At 55.8% G+C, this 25925-nt stretch overlaps 2 protein-coding genes across 3 annotated transcripts; one reads left to right on the top strand and one right to left on the bottom strand.

Annotated features, from left to right (window-relative positions):
* The first annotated feature begins 1860 nt into the window (after positions 1-1860).
* Positions 1861-15756, top strand: PLD3 (phospholipase D family member 3). 2 transcript variants are annotated; one of them, XM_005279194.4, is made up of 12 exons: positions 1861-2046; positions 4893-4979; positions 6650-6715; positions 7579-7727; positions 8075-8258; positions 9083-9203; positions 9940-10067; positions 10938-11138; positions 11391-11530; positions 12099-12264; positions 13416-13515; positions 14513-15756. In XM_005279194.4, the coding sequence occupies exons 1-12, from the start codon at positions 1876-1878 to the stop codon at positions 14710-14712; spliced, it is 1713 nt and encodes a 570-aa protein (XP_005279251.3). In that variant the 5' UTR covers positions 1861-1875; the 3' UTR covers positions 14713-15756. The 2 variants fall into 2 exon arrangements, with proteins under 2 accessions (XP_005279251.3, XP_065426746.1); XM_065570674.1 differs by having other exon boundaries at positions 1881-2038; positions 4891-4979.
* A 4043-nt stretch (positions 15757-19799) lies between these two features.
* HIPK4 (homeodomain interacting protein kinase 4) lies at positions 19800-25270 on the bottom strand. Its single transcript, XM_024112420.3, has 2 exons — positions 23227-25270; positions 19800-20313 (listed from the first exon to the last, which is right to left on the bottom strand). Exons 1-2 carry the CDS (start codon positions 24898-24900, stop codon positions 20137-20139), a joined length of 1851 nt encoding a protein of 616 aa, XP_023968188.2. The 5' UTR covers positions 24901-25270; the 3' UTR covers positions 19800-20136.
* Positions 25271-25925: the final 655 nt, after the last annotated feature.

Genomic DNA, 25925 nt, shown 5'->3' with positions numbered 1-25925 from the left:
CCACCTCTCTCCATAAGAGGGAGCAACCACACAAGAAAACAGCCGCAAGCCAGGCTCCAGAGCTCCCTGCTCCGGCTCCAGACGCCGTGGGGTGGCCCCAGGAATCACTGGGGAGAAGGGCAGATTAGGAAACTGTAATGGTCCCATCCCGGCCGGCTTCAAATCTGACTGTGCAGTTCACACGGTGGCCGGGGACTCTGTTGGCCACAAGGGAACCATATTGGTTGATACCAGCGGGGGACCTGGCCTCTGACCTGTAAGGAAAGTTGGGGATACAGAAATCCTCCCTACCTCTGTCGGGTAGGATGGCCCTGGCTGCATCTGTTCACTTCAAGGGTGCTGGTTTGAATCCAGACTGTACATTATTCCTGCTGCGTGGCTCAGTTCAGTTCCCATCTCATCCCTGGACACCACAAGCTTGCGGGGGCTGGAGTCCCCCCCATGGCTCATCCAGCCCTCACCCGCTCTGGTCAGGGGAGGCAGGGTTTTGTGAAGGCACGTGACATGCACACATGGGGGGTGGGAGTGCCATGTGATGGGTTGGGCTGGGACACTAGGAGCCAGTTTCAAGGGAGACCTGGCTACTTTGGTCTGACACCCAAGGGCCCAGGAAGGAATGCAAGCTGGGCCATGTGGCTACCAGACAAACACAGGCACTGGCCTCCGTGCACACTTAGCAAAGATCTCTTTCCTACAACTTGGCTTGCTGCGGGTGTAACCGGGGGCTGCTGGTTCAAATCCTGACTCACCAGGTGTTGCTTAGTCCCCGGTGCTAAAGTCACTGCTCAGTCCAAACCCAGAGCGGATTTGGGTGAGGTGCTTCCTGAGCTATTACGAATCGTCAGATGCTGAAATTATGACGCAAGCACAGTCATCACTTCAATTGGGTCAAACAGCACAGACCAGGCGGGACCGGCCGCGTGTTCCTGCCTGGGAGACAGTGGCCTACGTCCAGCGTGCTGGGGCCATGACCCTGCCGGGGGCCCCTACGTGCTACAGGGGACCAGCCGAGCGATCCAGATAGGCAGTTATCCCAGGTCCTGGCCACAACGTAGCAGAGAAGGTTCCATCCAGCGCCCTCCCCTCGGCCCCAGCCACCAGCCTCCATCGCCCGCCTGTCAAAAGTTCAAACAAGCCCCTTGGTGCTTCCGCCGGTGCTGCCCCGCGCGCTCGGGAGAAGCTCCCCGTAAACCTCTGCAAAGCAGCCTCCTTCGCGTCCCTCCTGAAAACTCTCCTTTGCCCAGAAAAGCCTTGACAGAGGCTAGGTGGCCGGTGGGCTGAGAGCTCTGCCTGCGGTGCTGGCCAGCATTGTCTCATTGTTCCCTCGTGCCTGCCAGGATCCAGCTGCCATCTCTCGTCTAATACTCAGAGCGGCCTTTTGTCCTGGGTGTGTACAGCAGCACCGGGCGCCAGGGGCTCCTAGGCCCGACTGTAACGCACCGAACGAAGCCCGAGAGAGCAGCCAGTGGAACGGCCGGCCCCGAACCGGGATCAGGCCCGCATTGTGCCACACACAGAGTAACTAGCCCAGACAGACGAAGGGGGGGAGAAAGGAAGGGTAATTCCCCCTCCTACAGATGGGGAAACTGAGGCGCGGGGAGATGCGGTGTCAGGGGCAGAGGCAGGCATTGAACCAGATTGGCCGAGTCCTTGCCCAGCGCCTTCCCCATACGGCCCCCACTGTACAGGAACAGCTGCTGGTGGACCGGGGCAGCCCAGCATCCATCTAGCCAGGCTGGCCATGCAATGACTGGCTGGGGGCGGGGGCTGGGGCAGTCCCCCCCCCCCCCCGCTGCATTAGCTCCGGCTCGGGGGGGGATTCGGGGGGGGGATTGTTCTGCTCCTGGCCGCAGCACGTCTCGCCCCCCCAGGCCGATGGAGCCCGGCCCAGAGGTGGGCAGGCTGGAGGGAGGGCGAGGCTCCACCCCTGGGAAGGAAGGCTGGTGTCTCCTCCCCACGGCCCGGGCTGTGCGCGCTGCTGCCGGGGCCGGGGCGAAGGGCCGGGGGACCCAGCCGGAGGGAGCGTGGGAACCGCTGCTCCTGCAGGTAGGCGGGGAGCAGGGGGGCCGGGCGCTGCCCGCTGGGGGGCCGAGGCAGCAGGACCTTGGCAGAGAGGGGCATTGTGGGTAAGGCCCAAAGGATTAGTCGGGGGGGGGGGGGGGGGGGCGCCGGGGTGGAAAACCCTCCAGGAGCGGAGTCGCTGGTGCCCTGCACCTTGTGCCGCCAGTTACACCCGTGCAAAGAGGGGCTCAGCCCTGCCAGGCGCACAGGGAGATGTGGGGCAGCCCACCCAGAGCAGGAGCCTGGCGCGATGCCCGCTCCGGCTGCCTCTCCGTGGCACAGCTCGGGCATCGAAACCCTGGAGTTATTGCTCCTCCGGGGACCGCGCAGCCGGAATCACTAGGATATGGGATGGGGGGACAGGCGAACCCCGAGGGACGGCTGACCTGTCAGAGACACCTGGCCTGGCGCCTGTCAGATAGACCAACGCGAGGACTGGACGCCGCTCTCCTGCCCTGGATAAACAATGAATCAGAGCTGCACCCATGCCTTTTGCCAGCCTCAGCTTCTCTCCTGGGCCTGAGAATGGGGCGCCACAGAGAGGCCGTGGGAGGGGGGCGTGGGGATGAAGTGTCTCGAGTTTGGGGCAGGGGCTGGCCGAATGGAGCGGGGGAAGTGGGGATGGAGAGAAGCCAGGGAAGGAGAACTCGTAAAGAGAACGAAAAGGAGTAAGTGAGAAAGCAGGGGATGCACTGAGAGGAGCAGCGGCCACAAACCTGGCGAGGCGGAGGGCAGCGCGACAGCACCGGGGCAAGGAGACGGGGTCGTTCCCACGGGGTTAGGGACTCGCTGCAGTGAGGGGATTCCATGGTTGGCTACAACAGGGAGCAGTGTTGGGATTTCTTAGGGGAGCGCCTGGGGGCCGGCCCCCGCTGGGCCAGGCGCTGAACAAATGATTCCTGTCCCCAACTGCTGCCAAGCATTAGACACAGGTTAGCCTACGGAGACCGACTGCCCCACAGGGGAAACCGGGAGACTGTCCCCCTCGCCACAAGGGCCAGGGCTCTCAGCCCACCAGCTGCCTAACCGCTGGGACGTCTGTTGGAGGCGTCCCGGCAAAGGAGCGTTTCCCGGCGGGTGCAGGCCGAGGAGGGAGCTGGGCCGATGTTTATGGGACCGCCTCCCCAGCCCGAGGGGCAGCAGCAGAGAAAGTACACAGGGGCATTTGCACATTTAACAAGTGGGTGATGGAGGCTGGGGGCCTGGGCTGAGGGGAGCTAGGAGTCGGCATCTCATGTGTGAGGAGAGGTGGGGTGGGGATAGGCCATGGAGGGCCCTGAAAGCAAAGACCCGCCAAGGGAGGTTGATGTAGTCAAAGCCACGGGCTGGACAATCTCTTTGCCGCCGCCCTCTGAATGGGCAAGTGTGGGGGAGATTGCACGGGTCAAGGCCAGAGAGAAGGAGCTTGTGGCAATCCAGCCTGGATGAGGCGGGCCTGGCTGCGAGGTTTAGCTTTTCGGATGGAGCAGAGAGGCCAGATCTTGGAGATGTTCTGCAGAAAGAGTTGGCAAGATTTCGACCTAGCCTGGATGTGAGGACCTAGAGAGAGGCCCAAATCAAAGGCGACGCCCAGGTTAGGAGCCAGAGTGACAGGCAGCATGGTGGTGTTGTCCACCGCGATCAAGAACAGGGGTAGCAGGGAGGACTTGGGCGGGGAAGATGAAGAGCTGTTTTAGCCATGCGGAGCTTGGTCTGACAGCTGGACCTCCACCAGGAGAGGTCACAGAGACAGGCTGAGATTTCAGTTTGGACAGAAGGTGAGAAGTAGGTCAACGAGAGGGTAGCTGAACTGATGTGTGTAGATGAAATGCCCCAGAGATAAGGTGTAAGGAGAGAAGCACAGGGACCCAGGACAGAGCTCTGTGGAAACCCCACAGGATCCTTTGAAGGAGCAATTCAAGAGGCAGGAGGGGAACCAGAGGGGACAGAGGCTCTGGAAATCTTGTCCTCCCTTGGCTTCAGAAGAGCAGGGCTGATGGTGCGAGAGGCAAGGACGACAAGAAGGGAGCACTGAGTCTGAGCTGGGCTCATTAGAAACTTTGCATGGAGGCAGGGAATGTCCTTCCTGACCTCTGCAGGCGAGCGGTCACAGCCTGAATGTGCTGACTGACCCCTCCTGCAGCGAAACTTCCTTCTTTCTGCCCGAGACACATGACAGCCTCCCCGTGCCTGGTGTCTCCAGCCTTGTGACCCAACATTTGCCCTTGTGAAATCCGTCCTGGTGTCCCCATCCCCCACCCGAGCAAGGAGGCCTGGGGCAGGGAGGGCGATGCCCGGGAGGGAATTCAGCACCGTGCGATCCATGGCGCAGCGACTGCGTCCTCAGTGGAACCAGAGAGATGGGGGAGGCGCTCAGCCGACATGTACTGCACCCCCTCCGCAGCTGCAGGAGTGCTGCCCTCATGAGTGGCTGGGCCAGAAACACACTATGCGCTCCCCCAGGGCAGCTGTCCCCCATTTCTCCCCCCCTCCCCAGCTACCAAAGAGCGCGCTGGGCTCAGTCCTGGCTCACAGAGCAGCCACAGAAACGCCAGTCCAGGGCAGAGTGCAGAATGAGGATGTGGAAGGTAGAAAGAAACCAGCTGTGGTTTTAGATCCCAGGTGGAGTTTGCAGTGCCAGCGGTTAGCGCACGCCGCCTCTCGCTGGTGAGCGGATCACGTTTGCCCTGGAATCACAGAGAGAATTAATGTGGCAGTCACAGGGTTACTTATAGCCAGTCACCTTCTAGAGTAGAATTTAGCGGGACCCGATTCTGATCTCACCTCCGCTTGCTTAAAATGAGGCATATCTCCAGTGAAATCATGTTCTGCTCCCATCTGGCCTTTTCCAGGTTTGCTGGTTCGTTCTCCTGCTGCATCACTCAACACTGGGCCTACGAGGTTCTGGAAAAATGAAGCTCTCTGTAACCCCCAAGAAGGTATGCCTTAGAAACGGACACAAACTCTCCATCTCCTTCTTCGATCCTGCCATTGGCTGCTCTAGTGAAGGTCCCAGGTCTGTGTGGGCTCCGGGGAAGAATGTCCCAGGGTCTCATTCTCCTGGTCTTTGTATACATGCTTGATGTTTGTAAGATGCTGAGCCCCAACGTACGTCTCTCGGGCTGTGGTTAACCGAGGAGCCTGACAGATGCACGAGGTGCTGCCGTGCCCTGGGAGTCTGCAGCAACATTAACTTGCTTCAGTGTTTTACTGCAGGGCCCAAGTAAACAGGAGTCTGTTGGTGCTCTGGCCAGAGGCAGCTCTGAGGAGTAGCCCGGGTCATGGAGTAGAAGCATCTACATGGTCTGAATCTAGGTTGCTCTCAGCCCTCTGTAAAACAGGGACGTCCACATGCATTCAAAGGTGTGTAGTGCGTTCTCCAGCTAGGTGCAATGGCTGGGATGGAGGCGGCTGGGCCTGGGCCAGGGTCGGAGGGAAGAGGCAGGAGCAAGGCAGGGTCTGCTTTGCTGCTCGGGAACTTCTGGTTTACACGGCTAGAGTAGCTGAATTGGGCAGCCATAGGGTTCCGTCACTCTGGTCTCTTCGGCCAGGACGTCCTGCAGGGCCTCACCCTCACTTTGCTGAGCTCCCCAGAGGCAATGTGGTGCATCAGTTACCCAGGTTCCCACAAGCCTGGGTTCTACACCCCCGCATCCTTACAACCAGGACCAGTGGCCAAATTCCCAGCATTGACATTTGAGCTGAGGAGAGAATTTTGTCAGATACCCTTAACGTGTGACAGTAAAATGCTAACTCAAAGCCGCAGAGGCCTTGCTCTGGGATCTTCCCTCACCTGAACCTGCACAAAGCCCCTGGGTTAGGTTCTCCCCTAGAACATGTAGGACACTAAAACCTAACAGTGGAAAAAACCGACAGAGGAAGCCAAAGGTTACAAGGCAAAATGGGAACGCGCTTTCTTCTTTTCAGCCACTGCCAGGCCAGGCTTGTGATTGCAATTAGTCCCCGAAGCAAATGGGCTGTTTCCATAGCAGTCATTGGTGCCTGGGGTCCTTTGAATCACAGAACTGGGTCTCTTTTCCCTTGGACCTAAGACAGAATCTTCCATTTCCCCATCATTTTACACTCCACATTCTGCTGGCAGTGAAATGAGCGAGAGCAGAGGGAGATTGGTGCAAATCGAACCACTGCTCTGGTTCGCTTTACAAGGAGTGCACCTAAGAGATGTATTGGGCAGTCTTTACACAGCAACTCGCCACTGGCCATCTGCACCAAAGTACAGACCTCTCCCGCTTGAGCTAAAGGAGTGGCTTCTTTAGCCAGCAGCAGCAGGAGGCTGTTGTCCTCTGTGGTCCAGCCACTTTACAAGCCTCAGGCAAAACCCCAGGAACACCAAGGACTGCAGGATACGGTCTAATAACGCATGGCAGCTTGGGAGGAGTTACGGCCCAGATGCACAGAAGTATTTAGGCTCCGAACGTCCATTGAACGCACTGAAAGCTAGGAACCCAACTACTTGTGTTCATCGGGGCCTGTCACCATCCCCTCCATGCTCCCACTGCACCAGGCGCATCCAGTCTGCCCCTGAGATGTCAACACTCCCGGTTGTTTCAGACACAGCATACAGCTGTCTTTTCCTGTCCCCTCACAGCTGAACGCTCTCGAGAGCCGGGAAGAGCTCCTGCTGCCTAGGCAGCCGAACCGGCTTTCCCAGAAGGTAAGTTGTCTCCAAGGGGCTGAGCTCAGCCAGAAAACCACGGAGTCAGCAGAGCCGAACGGCCCCACAAAGGAAGCGCTTGTTCTGCATTCCCCGGGTCATGCTGGGCTGGTTCTGCTTATGTTTGCATCACGCCCCCAGGGGTGATTGTAAGCGGCGTGAAGTTTACAGCTTGTGTTTGCTGAGAACTGCCAGAGCAGGGGACGCTTACAGCTCAGGTCCAGCACTGGCCCCAAGTCAACAGGCCCCGTTTGCCATTCACACCGGAGCGACTCTCTTGAGCCAGTCCCTCAGCTGGAGTAGATCAGCACAGTTCCACTGACTTCAGTGCAGCGATTGCCAGCTGAGAATCAGGCCCCCGTGGCTTCAGGGGACTTGCTCCCAATGTACAGCTGCGTAAGTGAGCACAGAACCACGCCCAGTAGGTTCTGTTGCACCTGTTTACGACCCGCTAGTAGGTGGCTTGTGGCAGTCAGACTTGGCTACACCTGGGCATGCAGGCGGAGGAACGAGCGGCTGGGATCAGAGGGCCTGATTCTTCTCTTGCTTGCACCAGGGTAAACCAGGAGTAACTGTATTAAAGACAGTAGAGATACACCAGTGTAAAACTGGTGTGAGACCAGAACTATGCTCTCTGGGTCTAACCATTGTCTTCTCCTTGTGCGGTCATTTACACCAGTGCAAACAGTGCAGAGGGGGTACAAAACGTTGTCTGAGTCAGTAGCATTTCACACCCCTTTTGCACTAGTGTGAATGACTGCACGGGCGCAGGGCAGTGGCAAATCAGGCCCAGGCTTTGGCTTTTCAGCTGAATGTCTCAACCGCCTGCCCGTCTCCATTTTGTTCTCTCTTTCCGCCCCCAGTACCCGCGCCGTGCCCTGCTGGCTGTGATCCTGGTGGGCGTGCTCTTGGCCGGGGTTCTCACTCATCTCCTAGTTTTTCCGTTCGGTTCCCCTTTGGGAAGAGAGAAAGTGGGGCAGGATCCAGACAACACGTGCAGTGACCCTTGCAGGTGAGTGACTCTTCTGAGCATGGGGTTTTTAATGATTGCACGGCCGGGCGTCTCGGCCTTTGCTCACTAGCAATCCCCAGCCATCTGCTCGGTTTCTCCCATGGCGTGCTCTGCCAGAGTACGGGGCAGCCTACCCCAGGATCCTTTGCAGCCAAGTATTAATGCTCTCAGAGCAGGCCCAGTTCACTGCTGTCCTGTACCTTGGGCAGTCATGTACACACCAGTGCAACATGCCATCCTTGGGCCCCACCCCACTGTGCCCGGCTGTAAGTGACGGCCGGAGGCTGTGATGAGCTGGGCCCGACGTGGGCCAGCTCAGAGGTGATCAGCGTTGTCGTCCCTGGTAGGATTGTGCTGGTGGAAAGCATCCCCGAGGGAATGGTGTACGAAGCCAACAGCACGGCGAACCCGTCCACTTTTCAGGCCTGGAAGAACCTGATCGGAGGTGCTAAGAGCAGCTTGGACATCTCCTCTTTCTATTGGACCCTGACAAACGATGACACGCACACTCAGGAAGCCACGGCTGACCAAGTAAATAGCAAAAGCTTAATTAGGGGCTGGATCCTGCCAGGGCCTGATCCCGCCTCGGGCTCCAGCCTGGGAGTCGACCTGCTAAAGTCAGTGGAACTGCTCCCCTGCTCAGCGTATGCTCACAGGCTTTGCTGGACGGGGCCAGAACGCTCCTCAGCCTGCAGGCTGGCGCTCCCAGGGCTGGCGCCAACGTGACTCCCTTGTAGTGTAATTTACCGGAATAAGCTGTACTGATCTAACTCCATCACTTCCGAACCCGCGTGTAGAAAAGTGCCGAGACTCCTCTTGGTACCCCTGGATTCATTCATTCACTCTGACACCCCTGTGTCCCTCAGCGAGGGCAGGAAACCGCAGTCGAATCAGCTGAATCCACCCCAAATTAGCGTCTAATTACCAAGCTAGTAACGGGTTCCTCTTCCCAGGCCATCAAGGAAGCCAGTTAGGGAAGGCTGTTGAGTGGAACATTGATTTGCCGGAGCTTGAGCCTCCTTTTGCAAAGCCTCTTTCATGGCTTTGGTTAGATCAGAGCGGGTCATGCTGGCTCAGATCCTGGCAGAGGAAAGAGACAGGGCCAGACTGGAAGGAGATGCAGTGAGTCCGCCCCGTGAGCTGGGAAGGCAAGCCCAATGCCCAGCCCCTGCCCCATGCAGAGAGACCAGCACGAGTCAGGGGTGAATTTCCCCTAGTCAGTGTGATGCCCATGGGGCTGCGTGTATTGGCACATGCACATGGCCGGATGAATCATGCCCACTTTGAGCTGGTGAGGAGGCAGAGAGCCCCTCCTCTGGACTGACTGGTGTTTGTAACTCCTCTTTTAAAAACAGGGTGAAGAAATCCTGGCAGAACTGCTGCAGTTACCCCAGCGAGGCATCGCGGTGAGAATCGCAGTCAGCAGCCCGTCCTCGAAGCAGCCCCCGGATGACCTGCAAGCGCTGGAGCAGAGCGGTGAGATTCCTGAGTGTCGGGGGCCCAACCTGAGACCCCCTGACGGGGCCGGATTTCCAGAAAGAGCCGAGCACCCACCCTCTGAAAATCAGCCCCTTCATGGTGCTACACTTTGGGGACCCAAAATTCACTAGGCACTTTTGAATATCTTGGCTGTTCTCCCACCAAAGCAGCCTGCTTAGCCCCATCAGTGTAAGGGACCGGGACATAGGCGGTCTGGCCTAGTGGTTACAGCTGGGCTGAGGTCTGCCCACCAGGGACAGGAGTCGCAGGACTCACAAGGCTGGATCCCATAAACAAGAGTCAGGCCGGGGTCGAAGACCAGAGATCAGGGGACGAGGGGAAGTCTGGCACTGCAGCAGGCCATGGCCCATGTGGTTGCCCAGACAAGTTCCTGGGCCAGCCCCTGGGATTAAGTAGGGGCACATGGCCAATGAGAGGGCCGCAGGGTACTGTCACTCGGGGTCTCTTGGGCGGTACTTCCTGTGGCACTGGAGACCCAGGTCCTAGTCCCCGAGTCCTTACAATCGGGGTTCAGGAGCAGCCCTCTGATAACGAACCACTGGGCACCGCCTGGCCGGGTCACAAGAGGCTCTGCAGAAGACACCCGGGGAATCCGGAAACAGCTCCCCAGGGCCCCCTCTGGCCGGTTTGGCGCCTGTGCGGCTCTCTGAAGGGACCGTTCCTGTTCTGGGATCTGGCCGTGAAAGAGCTCTATGTCCTTTACAAACCCTAGGGGCTGCTGTCCGCAAAGTCAACATGCGCAGGCTGACTGGCGGGGTGCTGCACACCAAGTTCTGGATCGTTGACAAGACCCACGTCTATCTTGGCAGCGCTAACATGGACTGGCGTTCCCTCACCCAGGTAAACACCTCCTAGGGGCAAGAGGGTCTTCGCCCGAGCTGGGGTGCCACATATGCTTGTGCCTTTGATGGGCTGTTCTCCATCTGGGGTCATCAGAAGAAGCCCTGCTTGAGTGGGCAGGCGCTGGGCAGGCTCTGAGCTAGGACTGAGGCGGGACCAGTCTGGGATATAGGGAAAGCTGAGGGAGCGTCGCTTAGTGCTGAGAGTAGGAACTGGTCGCCAGGAACTGGTCCCAGCTCTGCTACTGACTTGGGGCCCTGTCTGGCAATGAGCGGCACGGAGCCTGACCCCATACAGACCCCATTGAGGTCAATGGCCAGGGGAGGAGCCAGCCACATGGGCCTCGCTGTGGAACTGGGGTGTTGGTCTCTAACATCTAGGATTCTTCATGCCCAAGCCTGCGGGGGCTGGGAATCCTGGGGGCTGCTGAAGACCCTTCCTCAGGAAAATCAAAGCATCTCTGTAGCAAAGTGCCCAGGGCTGAAGGTCAGACCTGCTGCGTATGGCCCCTCGGAGAGAGGCCGTGTAGCCTGATGGAAATGTTATTTCCACGCCTGGGGCCAGGAGCAGTTTGGACTGGCTCCAGCCCCACTTTGATTGGCTGTTCTTCATCTGGGGCTGTCAGAATGAGCCCAGCAGAGACACTGGCAAGGCCAGCGCTGTCGCTCTGATTCTTTGGGGCGCTCAGGTACTGTGGTGCCAATGAGAACCTAGAGAGATTAGCTAGAGAGGAGGGGGGGGGGAAGGAGTCCCCAGAGGCTCTGAAACCTCCAGCTAAAGAAATCCGCGGCTTACACAACCACAGCGCTGGGAATTCCTCACACCAGCCGGCTGCACGTGACGGGGAGTTCTGGGCTGCTTGTCCCGCAGGTGAAGGAGCTGGGCGTGGCTGTCTACAATTGCAGCTGCTTGGCCAAGGACTTAGGGAAGATGTTTGAAGCCTACTGGGTTCTGGGGGTGCCGGACGCCTCCATTCCATCGCCCTGGCCGGCCAACTACTCCACCACGTACAACAAGGAGACGCCTCTGGAGGTGCAGCTGAACGGGACAGATGCCAGTGTGTACCTTTCTGTAAGTCGAGGCACCTCAAGGTAACCCTCTTCTGCCCCTTCTTATTGGTTTCATGTAGGAGTTGCCGTAACCAAACAGACCCTTGTTCTGGTCAGTCACCTTGCCTCCTACCGTGGCCAATACCTGCTGCTTCAAAGTGAGTTCAAGCCCCCCGGGGTGCACCTGACCAGTCAGACAGTGTTGCACATGGAAGGAAAATTTCCTTCCCGACCGTGCAGCCGTCAGCTTGACCCCTCTCTGTGCTGTGCCCAGAGCTCCCCGCCAGCCTTGTGTGCCGAGGGACGGACGGAGGACCTCCATGCGCTGCTCGGCGTCATCGACGATGCCAGCCAGTTCGTGCACATCGCCGTGATGAGTTACCTGCCAACCATGGAGTTCTCACACCCCAGGAGGTAAAGCCTCAGCAGCCCTTTGCGAATAGCTCTCAGGCCGAGCACGCGCTGGGCACACGGCAGTGCTGAGTTCGCAGCGCAGTGCGTGCCAGTGGGCATGAGCTGTGTCTGAGTTGAATTCAGTAACAAGGGCAGGGGGGTGTAATCCTCGTCCTTTAAGGCTTCACCCGCCTCCACTGCCCATCTCTCAGCCTTTGTTTCCTCCTGGGCCTCATGTGCGACTCAGACTTCTCCCTTGAACACTCCTGTGTCTGCTGCTGATCCACTCCATGCGTTTTTCACGCCACGCCCTCTGTTGAGAACCGCTAGGATTGCGCAGAGTAAAACCCACGGGCCCCGTTTTCAAAAGGGGCCTGTGATTTTAGCAGCCCAAACTGAGATGCCCTAAGGGACGCGATCTTCATCGGCTGTCCCTTCTTTCAGGTGTTGCACATGGGGCATCCTAAAATTGCTAGTCCATTCTGAAGATTCAGGCCTTGAAAAAGTTACTTGACAAGGACCCCAGGCAGCCACCACTGTAGCTAGTAACTCGGAGAGACGGCAGGGCAAACCTTGTTTGTTTCCCCAGGTATTGGCCAGCTATTGACAATCATCTCAGGAAAGCAGCCTACGAAAGGCAAGTCCACGTTCGACTGCTGATTGGCTGCTGGGAGCACTCCAAGCCAGCCATGTTTCCTTTCCTGAAATCTCTGGCTGCCATGCAGGACAACAGGACGCACTACAGCGTGGAAGTGGTGAGTAATGCTCCGAGCTCGGCACAGCAGCCGGGGTCTGGAATCCTGCAGTTCGGCTCTTGCCTCTAAGACCTTGGCTACACTTACCCAGTAGTTCGACGGCGAGCGATCGAACTTCTGGGTTCGACTTATCGCGTCTTGTCTGGACGCGATAAGTCGAACCCGGAAGTGCTCGCCGTCGACTGCGGTACTCCAGTTCGGCGAGAGGAGTACCGCGGAGTCGACGGGGGAGCCTGCCTGCCGAGTGTGGACCAAGGTAAGTTCTAACTAAGGTACTTCGAACTTCAGCTACGTTATTTACGTAGCTGAAGTTGCGTACCTTAGTTCAAATTAGGGGGTTAGTGTAGACCTGGCCTTACACTCATTCCCCTTCTTGTGGCTTTTGGCAAGTCCCTAAAGCCCTGATCCAGCAAAGCACTGAAGCCCACGGTTAAAGCGAAGCACGCGTAGTCCTGACCTCCATTGAGACAGCTCCTCTCTGGACTGGTTTCCTCATCCATCGAATGCTGGAAAGATTTCTCCAGGGTTGTAGTTGTGGTAGGAGACCAGCTGGATCCAAAGGGCCTTGCTGAGACTAAAGGGACCACTGTCCCTCATTCCCCGAGCCGTGAAATCAACCCAGCCATGTCCAACTAGGAACCCCGCCGATCACGCAGTGCCCCCTCTGAGCAGGGCTCTGTGGGGAAATCGGGGGGCGCGTGTCCTGGAATCAGCTGCGAGGGGAGCACAGCCGAGCCCACGGCCAGTGCTGTGGCTGGGAGTCGGTTTAGGGTAGATCTGCACAGTCTGTTCCGCAGCAGCTGGAGGCTCGGGTGAGCTGCCCCATAGGCACGTGCTGTTGCTGAGACTGGCTAGAGCCGATTCTAAGGGTTGATTGGCTGCTGTTGCCCTGCGCGTTGTGCCGCCATGGACACCGGTACAAAGAGCAGGCAAGGTGGGTGCATTTTTCACTCCTCCCGCAGTGGTGGCAGTGACTGCACATGGTGCAGGGGCCAGAGAATCAGGACCTAGAGCTTTGTCCACCTAGGCCTGGTCTCCACCCCGCAGGCGTTGGGTTCAGCCCGGCTCTTTCACGGCCAGTGTTTGCGGTGCAGTGATGCGGTAGGACACTCATTCCGTGGGGTCTCTGTTTTCCTCCCTTCCATTTGAAGAGGCTCTTCACCGTTCCGGCCAATGAAACACAAGCCGAGATCCCCTACGCGAGAGTCAACCACAACAAGTACATGGTCACCGACAAGGTGGCCTATATCGGTGAGTAGAGCCCGCTGCCGACCCCTCCCTACCGCCACTATTAAACACGTCCTGTCTCCTTCCTCCTTGTCGCACTGACAAACCCTCTCCCCGCACACTGGATAACATCGTTCAGGATTACGTACTAAATAACCCAGAGCCGGGGAGAGCGCGGGAGCTCTAGGCGAGCAAAGGCTGTGCTGTGTCCAGGCAAGATTTGACGAGGCGGCGTGGCACAGACTCCGACTGCCGGCACAGGAGACCGCCCCTGCATGGACAGTGGCGGGAGGAAAGTGACACTAGCTGGCCCCGGGGAACGAGGAGGGGGGCAGAGCGAGAGGCACGCCAGTGGTACGATTCTCAGCTACTCCGTTCCTGCGTGCAGGGAGAGACCCTTACAATGGTGTCAGTTGCAGGGGCCTAAGTCTGCTCTAATTTACTTTCTGCTTCTCATAGCTTCAGGGGAGCAGAGACTAGCCGGGCGCTGGGCACTCCGGCCGCACCCCTAGGCCAGGGGCTGAGACTGGCGAGGGCACACGCCTTACACCAGCCCCCCCCAGCTGGGGCGGCACCCGCACAAAGGGGGCTGCTCAGGGGCCATTCCCACTCGCTTTAAGGCTGTAGGGTCAGGACAGGGGGAGCAAGGCCGTGAAGAAGTTTAACTATAAAGTGGGCAGCTTTGAACTCAAGCCTGAAACACACAGGGAACCAGCGGAGGGGCCTGCACATGGCCGGTCTGCTCCCCGTCAGTGCTCATAAGAGAACAGCAACTGCGCGCTGTGGTGCTGGACTCGGGGCGGGGAGGGCACGTTCCTAGCTAGGACAAGAGGAGAGGAATTGCAAACTGAGGGCGTACCCAGGAAATGCTGGGGCAGGCAGCACACCCAGCAGAGATTCTGCGGACATGCCTGGGTTGGTAGAACAGACGTGTCTGATATGGGAGAGCCCAGGGCTGCCAGCGTCATGATGGCGTTTGGGCCGGCAGGTGCGATAAGCTCTCTCCTCCTTCTCCCCGAAGGTACCTCCAACTGGTCAGGAGACTATTTTATAAGAACAGCAGGATCTGCGCTTGTGGTGAACCAGAGCGACGCAAATGGCCAGGGCGAGCTCACAGTGCGGGAACAACTCCAGGCCGTGTTTGAACGGGACTGGAACTCCAAATACAGCAGGGACATCAGCACCTTGGGCCAGTGGGAAGACATCTGCAGAGGTCACTAGGAGGCTACGCTGCGGAGGACTGGCGGAAGGGAATCCTGGCATCACAGAACCACCTGGCTACAGCATGTCAAGGCAGCATGGCTACCCCAGCACTGCAAACATGGCGGGATTGACAGGTCCCTTCCAGAGCCTGAAATATCCAGTGTCACCTGGTTTCTTGCCAGCTCCTTTGGTTTATCTGCAATGGCGTTAGTCATTTTTTGAGCCCTGGTGTCTCTCGGGAACACAAGGACACCCCATCTTCAAACACTCACAGCTGAGCCAGGCTGGGGAGAGTTCATCCTTTTCTCTACCACACCCCAGCTGCTGCTGTCCCTCTGTGCTGAACTGAGCGGGAATTTTCAGGTGTAGGCCCGTGGAATGGGCTTCCATAGCATCTGATATGTAATGGCCCAGATCCCCGTCAAAGGGTTTGTATACAGGGGAGGTGCTAGTAAAGTCTAATTTGTGTCTGTATTTTCAATCCATTCGGAAGGAAGATACAGTGAGTTACACAGGGGGAGCTATACAAAGAGAACATATACACGGACACAGGATGGAATTCATCAACGGTCAGAGGGACGAGGCATGGCCAGGGACCCATTGATGTCCTACTGCAGCCCTATTTTAAATACTTATGTAGGAACTGAACTGATGCCTAGGTCTTGTGCTGCCCTTCTGCCCGGGGGTGAATTTCATTTACTCTCCATGAATTGATATGATCTTCTGAAAATTCACTGCAAGGCAGGGATCTGTAGCAGGGTCTCACAGGGAACAAGGAAAGCATTAACTCAGTAGCTGAAAACTTGAGGGGGAGAACAGCAAATAGGTTTGAATAAAGTCACCAGTTATGGAGGTGCGGGTCACAACACTCAGGTAAAGGTTGAGTTCCATTTTGTACTCAAAGCAGGGATTCAGCCTCTTTATATTGTAAGAAAAATGTAGTGTTCCCTCCTCAAACGTACTGTATTTCCTCTCTGACCGCAGAAGGACTGAGAATTTCCATGTAAATCCAGTCATTAATTCACACATTAAAATTACACAACTGGTTCTTTTAAAAAAAAATTAGCCTCTGTGTCACTCTTTTCTTTGTCCCAAATGAGCTGAACAGAATGACGTAGTTATTTCAAACTTTCCATAAGCTTAACATTAATGGAACTCTGGGGCCGAGGCTCTATTGGAAGCAATAGGTTGCAATGAAGCAGAATGATTAAGTACACCTCTACCCTGATATAACACGACCCAATATAACATGAATTCGGATATAACACGGTAAGATCATGCTCGGGGGGGGCGGAGGGGGGCTGCGCACTCCAGCAGATCAAAGCAAGTTCAATAGAACTCAGTTTCACCTATAACGCGGTAAGATTTTTTGGCTCCCGAGGACAGCGTTAGATCGAGGTAGAGGTGTATTGTGATTAGATAGGTTACAGAGAAGTTCAGGTAACTCTTAGTTGGGCCCATCGTGACATCGAGGTAACCCCACCTTTCCTCTCCAGCTAGTTTGCAGCCATGAGTCTATGGGACTTAGTGCTATTGGGGGGCTGGAGAAGTGCCAAGAACACCACAAGTTGGTCCAATAAAAACTAATATCTCACCCACCTTGTCTGTCTAATATCCTGGGACTGACCCGGCTACCACAACCCCGCATGCAGAGTTCTCACTGGCAGATTGGCCTAATGGTCACTGCTCTTTGAAGCTTCTGTAACTGCCCTCGGGCTTTGGCCTTGGTGCTTAGAAAGGTCTGTTGCACACGGAGGCAGCAACAGAGACATATTGGACACAAAGATGTTGCAGTTCTCCCCAAACCCAGCATTATGAACCCTGGCAATTCACAGCTCAGGTTACACGTCACAGAAAGTATCAGAGGGGTAGCCGTGTTAGTCTGGATCTGTAAAACGCAACAGAGAGTCCTGTGGCACCTTTAAGACTAACAGATGTATTGGAGCATAAGCTTTCGTGGGTGAATGCCCACTTCGGATGCATGTAATGGAAATTTCCGGAGCAGGTATAAATACGTTGGCAAGAATCAGTCTGGACATAATGAGATTAGTTCAGTCAGGGAGGGTGAGGTGCTCTGCTAGCAGTTGAGGTGTGAACACCAAGGGAGGAGAAACTGCTTCTGTAGTTGGCTAGCCATTCACAGTCTTTGTTTAATCCTGATCTGATGGTGTCAACTGCTAGCAGAGGACCTCACCCTCCCTGATTGAACTAACCTCGTTATCTCTAGACTGATTCTTGCCAGCATATTTATACCTGCCCCTGGAAATTTCCATTACATGCATCCGACGAAGTGGGCATTCACCCACGAAAGATTATGCTCCAATACATCTGTTAGTCTTAAAGGTGCCACAGGACTCTGTTACTTCACAAGGTGTCAAGTATCAGGGGGTAGCCGTGTTAGTCTGTATCTACAAAAACAACGAGGAGTCTGGTGGCACCTTAAATAAGTTACAATAATAACAATAAATCTGTTAGTCTTTAAGGTGCCACCAGACTCCTTGTTGTTTTTGTTACTTCACAGAAAGCCAAACCTGTGCAGATAAGAAATACACCGTTAAGGCACCTCCACAACCTTCACTCTGCCCTGCAGTGATATCAGGAGGGGAAAATAATATGCAAAAAAATCCCCTCAGGTGTCAGTTTAATGTAATCTGGGCCCACATGATAAAATGTCTTAATCCTAATCATGTGGCTGTTGCCCAGTGTCATTACAAACAGAATTCCCCACTCACACCAGGCTGTATCCGCTTTGCACGGGTGTACAGAGTGACACAAGATACAGGGCACTGGAAAATCAGGGCTGCTCTAGACTGACCTGGGTCGGGGACCGCTGCCGATGAGCCTCAGCAAATCCCATTGAAATAGTTTTGCTGGCTGAGTTTAGGCTCACTGGACTTACCCTGCACTTGTGAAGTCAGGAACACCTGCGTGAGCAGGTGTAAAACACCATCTCAGCGTTTTGTAATCACCTTGCAGAGGATTTACCAGGGCGCAAGGCAGAGGTAACGGCGAAGTTCTGCCGTGTGAGATGGTTGGGTACAAGCCATTCTGTCGTTTGCGTCTCACCTTGTCATTCGGCTGCTTACTCCAGGGCTTGCGCGGCTCACTAAGGAAACATGGAACAATCTCACCAACCTGAGCCGGAGCAATTCCAGACTGCCCAGGAGAGAGTCTGCGCTTGGGGCAGCAGGGCCTGGGGCAACAAGCTGTTGCTCTGTGGTGAATTCGACCCCAAATGACCCTCAAGAGCTTGAGAAAACAGAGTTAATTTAGGGTGTGCCAGAGCCCAACGTGCAAAGCAGTCTCCGGCCCTGCCCCTTCTAAGAGCTAAATGACGTCCTCCAGGAGACCTGAAGCACTAGCTAGTGGGGTTCACTGTGATCCCATCACTGCCCCAATGACATCACCGTGACATCACAATGTCCTGATGTGTCACTGTGATGACATCACTGCCTTTATGACATCACCAGGATGCCACGATGGTCTGGTTCATCACGGTGATTACGTTACAGGACAGCACTGGGACAGCGAGGCTGCCCCCAAACCCCAGCCCCGCCCCAGGGGAGCCACCTTACCCTACCCCACCCCAGGGCCCTGAGCCCCAGCCCTGTGAGGGAACGACTGCTGAGCCACTGAATTAAATAGCCCTGGGAAGGTACCATTCCCCTGGAAAGGGGGAGGGGAAAATGTGCCTCCCCCCAAAAAATGTCCAGGTTTATTTAAAAATCACCCTAGGCACACGGTGTAAACATCCTGGGTAAATAATAAAATAATACCAATAATAATTTCAGTTCGCTGATCAGTCCTGGCCAACTGCTCCTATCCCCCCCACCAATGCAATGGTTCACTCCAGCAGGTTGACACTTGGGCACTCACTCCTAGGAAGGAACCATTTCACTGGCGGGGGGCAGCGGGGGGGGGACTGGAGGGAATAAAACTCCCGAGGTCATTTCCCGGAGAGAAAATAAAGCACGGACCGTTTCCTCAGAGCCTCTGGTGTGGTTATTTCTCTAATCAGGGCCGGTAGTAAAGCCTGTAGGTTTGCGCACCCCCCATCCAGGCTGAGAATGGTACATCCCGGCCCCAAGTGGCAGTTGGTTGTTTACCAGCTTCTGCTCCCCTCAGATGGGGCGGGGGGAGGGGCGGCTGTGGGGCTGGGCCTGCGCCCCCTGGGGGCGGGGCGGGGTGGATGTGGGGGGGGGCTGGACCCTCGCCTGGAGGCGGGGCGGGGTGGATGTGGGGGGGGGCTGGACCCTCGCCTGGGGGCGGGGCGGGGTGGATGTGGGGGGGGCTGGACCCTCGCCTGGAGGCGGGGCGGGGTGGATGTGGGGGGAGCTGGACCCTCGCCTGGGGGCGGGGCGGGGTGGATGTGGGGGGGCTGGACCCTCGCCTGGGGATGGGGCGGGGTGGATGTGGGGGTGCTGGACCCTCGCCTGGGGGCGGGGCGGGGGGTGGATGTGGGGGGGCTGGACCCTCGCCTAGGGGTGGGGCAGGGTGGATGTGGGGGGGCTGGGCCTGGGCCGGCCTTGCCTGGGGGCGGGGTTGATGCGGGCTGGACCCTCGCCTGGGGGCGGGGTGGATGTGGGGGGGCTGGACCCTCGCCTGGGGGTGGGGCAGGGTGGATGTGGGGGGGCTGGGCCTGGGCCGGCCTTGTCTGGGGGCGGGGTTGATGCGGGCTGGACCCTCGCCGCGGGGCGGGGTGGATGTGGGGGGGGCTGGACCCTTGCCTGTGGGTGGGGTGGATGTGGGGGGGGGCTGGACCCTCGCCTGGGGGCGGGTCGGGGTGGATGTGGGGGGAGCTGGACCCTCGCCTGGGGGCGGGGCGGGGTGGATGTGGGGGGGCTGGACCCTCGCCTGTGGGTGGGGCGGGGTGGATGGGGGGGGCTGGACCCTCGCCTGGGGGTGGGGCAGGGTGGATGTGGGGGGGCTGGGGCTGGGCCTGGGCCGGCCTCGCCTACGGACATGTCGGGATGGATGGATGCCGCGGGGTGGGGTGGACGGGTGCTGGCCCCTGGGCCGGCCTTGCTGGGGACAGGGTGTGGAGAGAGACGTGAGATAAGGGGGCTGGGGTGCTGGTTTCCATCCCATAACAATATACATTCAACTGTCTACCACTGATAAATCATTTATTGAGACAGAAAGGAGCCGGCCCCAGGGTGACACCCACATGCCCCCGGCTGCCTGCTATCCCCATGCAGGAGTGGCCTTGGCCTTCCCTTAGATGGACTGCCTGCCCTGGTATGGCACCGCGGCCCAGCCCAGTGGCCACGGGGCAATCCGGGTTTGATACTAGTCAATAATAGGGAGGTAGCTTTGGGTTTCATGAGTAAACGGCATTGAGGCGGGAACAGTCTATAATTTAATGGCTACAAATGACTCTGCAAAGGGGGGGTGGGGGGTGTGCCTCCGCCTGGCCTGGCCCTCCTGCGGGCTGCCCCGGGCTCAGTGGTGGCTCGCGATGTGCTGCAGGTAGGGCTGGAGCCTGTTCGGCGTGTGGTGGAGCGTGCTCTTGATGTGAGCTCTCTCCCCGCTCCTCTCAATCAGCCAGTCATCACCGCCCAGCCATGTGCTGGCACTGGGCAGCTGTGGCTCGGGGTCGGGCAGCTCCGGCTGGGCTCTCTGCGGGCAAGAGAAGGGCATGAGAAATAGAGGCTTGAGAGGGACACCAGGCCAAAAAACTGACCTTGCTACTGAGACTGGAGAGCAAGGTGGCTGCTTGGGGCTCCGGCCTTGTCTAAATAGGGCATTCCAGCTTCTGGTGTAGCTGCACTAAACCCCTAGATCCTCAGAGCTCCAGAGCTCCATTGACTGCGATACAGCTTTGCCTGTCCACACACGCTGAGGATTTGGACGCTAACACAGCCAGGCAAACCCCAAGGTAGACAAGCCCATTGTCTCAGGGACAGGGCAGCCCAGAGTTCTCTGACTCAGCTGTTTCCCAGGGTCGGAATAGTTTCTTTTCACACCAGGCCATATAGCACCCAACAGCCCCATTTGAATGAACATTAATTAGCATCTGTATCTCCAGTAGGGACAAGGAAAGCTTTGGCCAGGCCACCAATCAGGACAAAGAGGAGGGAAGGAGGTAGTCCCTGATCAGCCAGACAAGACTCTCAAGAGCGTGTCATCTGCGGGGTAAGCTTCGAAATAACATTTTGGGTTAAATGAAGCTTTTCCCAGCCTCCCTGTTGTTGTCGCATCTCTGGCTATGGTTCAGCTGTCCTTAAATACTAATAATGAACAACCCAACTGACATCAGAAACTGCAGGGGCACTGTGCGAGTGCAGAGGTAAACACAGCATGGAAGATGGGTTTTCTACAACATGACTCGTGGCCACTGTCTTTTTTGATAGGGAAGCAGATCTTTGGCTGATGGGACCAGTCGTATCCATCAAAGATCAGGCAGGGAGGCTGCAATTGGTTTTGTACGCAAACAGCCAATCAATCAATCAATCAATCAATAATAATCATACATTAGCCGCAGAGCCTGGCGTGCTGATGAGTTACCATCACAGTCCGTCTCTGGGCAGAGTTTGGGCAATCCTGGTTTAAGGTGCAGCAGCTTAGACATGAACAGTCTTAGACCCTGATCCTGCAACCAAGTCCAAACAGGTTGACACCAACCTAGTTGAGTCAGAGGGGCTCCATGCAGGCACAAGGCTCTGCCAATGCTAATTCCATTGCAGGATCCAGGTTTTATTTGGCCCTGATCCTGCAAAGACACTTGTGCTTAGCCTCACGTACGGGAGGGGTCCCATTAAAGCATAAAGTGAAGCGTGTGCCCAAGTCTTTGCAGAACTGGGCCCTTAGATTGTAAGTCCATTGGGCAGGGACCTTTCTTCAGTGTCTTTTCTGTGTTAAGTGCAGGGCACTTGTGGGCATTGTAGAATAAATAATATTAACAATCATGGGGTCCTGAGCTCGGTTGAGGGCCCTAGACACTACCACAGTGCACATCACAAATAATAAGACTTCTGTTTTAGGGCAGAAGCCAAGGCTTAAATACCCCTATGCTTTAGAAGTACACCGTGTCTCCAGAACTGATTGCTCCGCCTGCTAGCCTCAGTCTGACCCAGAGCAATCACTGAACATGCCCTCATCCCAAAACTCCCATCAAAACTAACCAGCTTTCTGAGGAACTTCTGCCCTCAACCCTCCTGGGAATGTCTGATCTTTGGTTGCACACAGAATTGGGTTGAGGTTGAGTTTGTCTGCCTGTTGGCCTGTCAGACCATCAGCACAGATCTGCCTTCCTCTTCGAGTAGGTGCAATGCCTAACACAATGGGCCTTCAGTCTATGTTGACACTTCTTGGCACTATGTGATGATAATAATTAATAATTGGGATGGTATCTAAACAATGAATAAGAAGAATGAGATATCTACTGGCAGCTAGGTGATCGGTGTAGATAGATAGATAGATAGAAGGGGTGGATGGGGATAGATAGGTAGATTAGATAGATAGAAGGGGTGGATGGGGTTAGATAGATAGAGGGGGTGTATTGGGTTAGTTAGATGGATAGAGGGGGTGTATGGGGTTAGTTAGATGGATAGAGGGGGTGTATGGGGTTAGTTAGATGGATAGAGGGGGTGGATGGGGTTAGATAGATAGATGAGGTTTATATGGGGTTGGATAGATAGATAGATAGATAGATAGATAGAGGGGGTGTATGGGGATAGATAGATTAGATAGATAGAGGAGGTTTATATGGGGTTTGATAGATTAGATAGAGGGGGTGTATGGGGATAGATAGATAGAGGGGGTTTATATGGGGTTGGATAGATAGATAGATAGATAGATAGATAGATAGATAGATAGAGGGGGTGGATGGGGATAGATAGATTAGATAGATAGAGGAGGTTTATATGGGGTTTGATAGATTAGATAGATAGAGGGGGTGTATGGGGATAGATAGATAGAGGGGGTTTATATGGGGTTGGATAGATAGATAGATAGATAGATAGATAGATAGATAGATAGATAGATAGAGGGGGTGTATGGGGATAGATAGATAGATAGATAGATAGAGGGGGGTTATATGGGGTTGGATAGATAGATAGAGGGGGTGTATGGATAGATTAGATAGAGGAGGTTTATATGGGGTTGGATAGATTGATAGAGGGGGTGTATGGGGATAGATTAGATAGAGGAGGTTTATATGGGGTTGGATAGATCAACCCCCACAAAGGGGAAGGTCAGCTAGTGGTCCCTTAGGGTCAGACTCTCAAAGGTACTATATTAGGCGCTTCACTCCCATGCAATCAAAGGGAGTTAGGTGTCTACCTTTGAGGAGCTGGGTCTTGGCCCATGCCTTGTTTCGTTGTGGGAATATCAAGGTAGATCCCTGTATCTACCGTGCTCAAGGATCTACCTTGTAGATCTTCCTTATAGGTCCAGGTAGATCCTTGTAGATCTCTGGTTTATCTGTAAAGCCCTGGTGCAAACCCTATCTCAGCTGACCCCAAGAAGGGTGACTCCTAATAATGAAACAATACAGCTCCTGGCCAGCCGAAATGGACCTGTCCCTGATACCTTAGTGGTGGGAGAAAGTGGATGTCTCTGATCGTCCAGGCTGCTTGGCTCTGGGAGGGAGGAGGCAACAGGGGAGATGCCAACATTGCTTTCATTTTCCCATCTGACGGTATCCCCAGGAGATTGCTGTCCCAGTAGGATCAAGTTCCCAAAAGTGGGGTCGGACTTGGTGTGACGAGGGTGCTTGCGGTGTTTGGAGCCGCCATGCCGGCTCCCGTAATAGGCCTGGATCGGCTCCTGATGCTGTTCGTGGTTTAACCGTGGGTTCTGGTAAGTGGCTTTGTGCACTCCCATGTGGCCCAGGGTCATGCCAGCCACTTCAGCAGGAATGGAGGACTCAGACGCTCCCATCCTGGTGCCTTCCCCTAACAAGTTCATGGCAGCCTCCCTGCCTGGCTCGGCGATGCTCAGATCGTCCATCTGGTCGATGGTCCTCTGGACGCTGGAGAGGCCAGGGACGCCATGCACATGCTCCTCCTCCTTGAAATACTCCTGCGCTGGGTAGAAGGTGTCTTCTTCCATGGCGCTGCAAAAAGCCACTTCCTGCTTGTCCTTGCTCTCCCGCTTGATGGACTCCTGGAAGCCCCGCAGGCAGAGCTGGTAGTACTGGGTGAGTTCATAGCTCAGTCTAAGCAGCTGCATGGAGATAAAAGGGTGCTTCAGGGCTGCACTTGGCGTGATCCTCTCATGCGAGTCCCAGGTCAGCATCCTCTTGATCAACTCCACCATGCTTCTCAGGTCGAAGTACTCAGCCAGGATTTCATTGTCTGGGTAGATCATCTTGTGGATGTTCACCGACTCCATCTGTTCCAGGGACTTGAGAACATACTTCCTCCTCTCCACAGATTTTACCTTGGTCTCTGCTAAGTACTCGGATGAGGATTTCAGCTGCCATTGGGTTACCAGTTCAGCATGTTGGTTTCTCTTGAAGAAGTGGTGAGCTTTCCTGGCTACATTGAGCAGGCTGTGCTTGGGCATCCCTTGGGTCTCGCAGATATACCTGATCTGGTCATACTCATTGTTCCCAGGGTAAAGGGGCCAGCCTAAGTGAAGCTCTGCCATAATGCAGCCCAGAGACCACACGTCCACCTTCTCACAGAAAGGTAGGCCCAGCAAGATCTCCGGTGCCCGGTAGAACCGGGATTGGATGTATGGCTCCTTGACGTAGCGCACCTCATTGAAGATGCTGGCTGACCCAAAGTCAATCACTTTGACTCGGAAAGGGTACCTCGTTTGGTCAACCAGCATTATGTTCTCAGGTTTCAGATCCGTGTGGATGATGGAAAGCTCCTTCAGCTTGGCCAGGGCTTTGAGCACCTGGGCGGTCACTGTCCGGATGTGCTTGACCGGCAGAGGAGAGAAATTGTTCTCCTTCTGGAAGTCAAATAGATTTTGCTCCAAGAGCTCAAAGACCAAGTAGAATTTCATCTCGTCATGGAAGAACTTGTGGAACTGGATAATGTGTGACTCCTCCGAGTCCACCCCCGCCATGGTCTGCAGCAGCTTCAGTTCATTTTTAATGATCCTGCGCCGATAGGCATCATTCTTCAGAATTTTGATGGCCACCATCTCCCCCGTATTCCTCCGCCAGCTCTTCACTACTTCCCCAAAGGTGCCTTTCCCCAAAATGTCTATGACGTCAAAACATTCATTGCCCGACTCGATTGTTACCATGTTCTGTTCTTAACTGCCCCCTCTCCGTTGGGCTGATCTCAGAAACACAGGGGCAACTGGCCTCTTGCAAAAGAATGCTCCACCTCCCTGGAGCAAAGAGAATCCCCTGCTGCCCTTCAGTGGAACCGGGGCTGATGCAACAGTGCCCGTCATTCCAAAGTTGCCAGGCCGAGAAAGTTCTATTGTGGGGGGGAAGAAGTTACTCCAGTTTTACACCCGCAGAACCCCATTATGCCAGTGTAAAACCGGAGTAGTGCACTGGGAAACCCGGCCCACATTGCCCAGCACAAACCAAATGCCTCATTCTCATTTACACTGACTCCCCTTTGCACCACTCTGGCAGTGCAAAGGGGCCTTGCAAGCGGGTGTAAATTACCTTACAATGCAAATCAGGAGGCCTGTGTTTCTCCGTCCGAGGGCCACCCTAGAATGGGGGTTCTCAGCGCCAGTAACTGCTGTGCTGTATCATAGGTCCAGGCTGCAAGTGCCATGAACATGGACAGAAGAGCAAAGTCCAACCTGTGGGCAAATCCTTCCACACAAGCCTGCACTGGGGCGTGAGCGTGGCTGGCCTTTCAGGTCATATGTGAAAGGCTCACCGATAGTATCAGGAACAGAGGAGTTCCCATAGAGCAGCTCAGGACCACTGGTCCAGCGACTCCTTTGCCCCACCCCAGCAATACTAGAGCAGGACCACTGCGCTTGGGTCTCCCTGCGGAGCAGACAGTTGCCCCTACCTGGGTTAGCTTGCTGGCGTCCTGCCTCCCCAGTTCACATCGCCTGAGTCCAGACGCCTTTGCCGCTTTGGTGGGAAGCAGCAAAGACCCATGAGCCACCCTGGGGTGGGGCTGACCCTGGCAGCAAGGACTTTGTGACAGCCCCTTAGCTCAGTTTGTATCACAGCCCCCCAGTTTAACCCATACAGCTAGGGTGCCAACTCCACTGTTCGGTTCTGAACGCCCCGGGGTGCTGGGATCTGGGGTTTTACTTTCCATTGGAATGCTGAGTCCATCCCACCATGCCCC

Source organism: Chrysemys picta, chromosome 17 (genome assembly GCF_011386835.1).
Source record: "Chrysemys picta bellii isolate R12L10 chromosome 17, ASM1138683v2, whole genome shotgun sequence".
Classification (NCBI taxonomy): Eukaryota; Metazoa; Chordata; order Testudines; family Emydidae; genus Chrysemys; species Chrysemys picta.
Note: the sequence above shows the minus strand (reverse complement) of the source record. Positions and strands in the feature narration are given on the sequence as shown.

What these genes read in the sequence shown, in the direction of transcription:
- PLD3 (XM_005279194.4), top strand. Translation starts at nt 1,876, where the DNA reads ATGGAGCCCGGCCCAGAGGTGGGCAGGCTGGAGGGAGGGCGAGGCTCC. An exon ending in GCAAGCGCTGGAGCAGAGCG is followed by an intron (nt 9,204 to 9,939) that starts GTGAGATTCCTG and finishes TACAAACCCTAG; the next exon opens with GGGCTGCTGTCCGCAAAGTC. An exon ending in ATGCCAGTGTGTACCTTTCT is followed by an intron (nt 11,139 to 11,390) that starts GTAAGTCGAGGC and finishes TGCTGTGCCCAG; the next exon opens with AGCTCCCCGCCAGCCTTGTG.
- HIPK4 (XM_024112420.3), bottom strand. Translation starts at nt 24,900, where the DNA reads ATGGTAACAATCGAGTCGGGCAATGAATGTTTTGACGTCATAGACATT. An exon ending in CACTTTCTCCCACCACTAAG is followed by an intron (nt 20,314 to 23,226) that starts GTATCAGGGACA and finishes TCTTGCCCGCAG; the next exon opens with AGAGCCCAGCCGGAGCTGCC.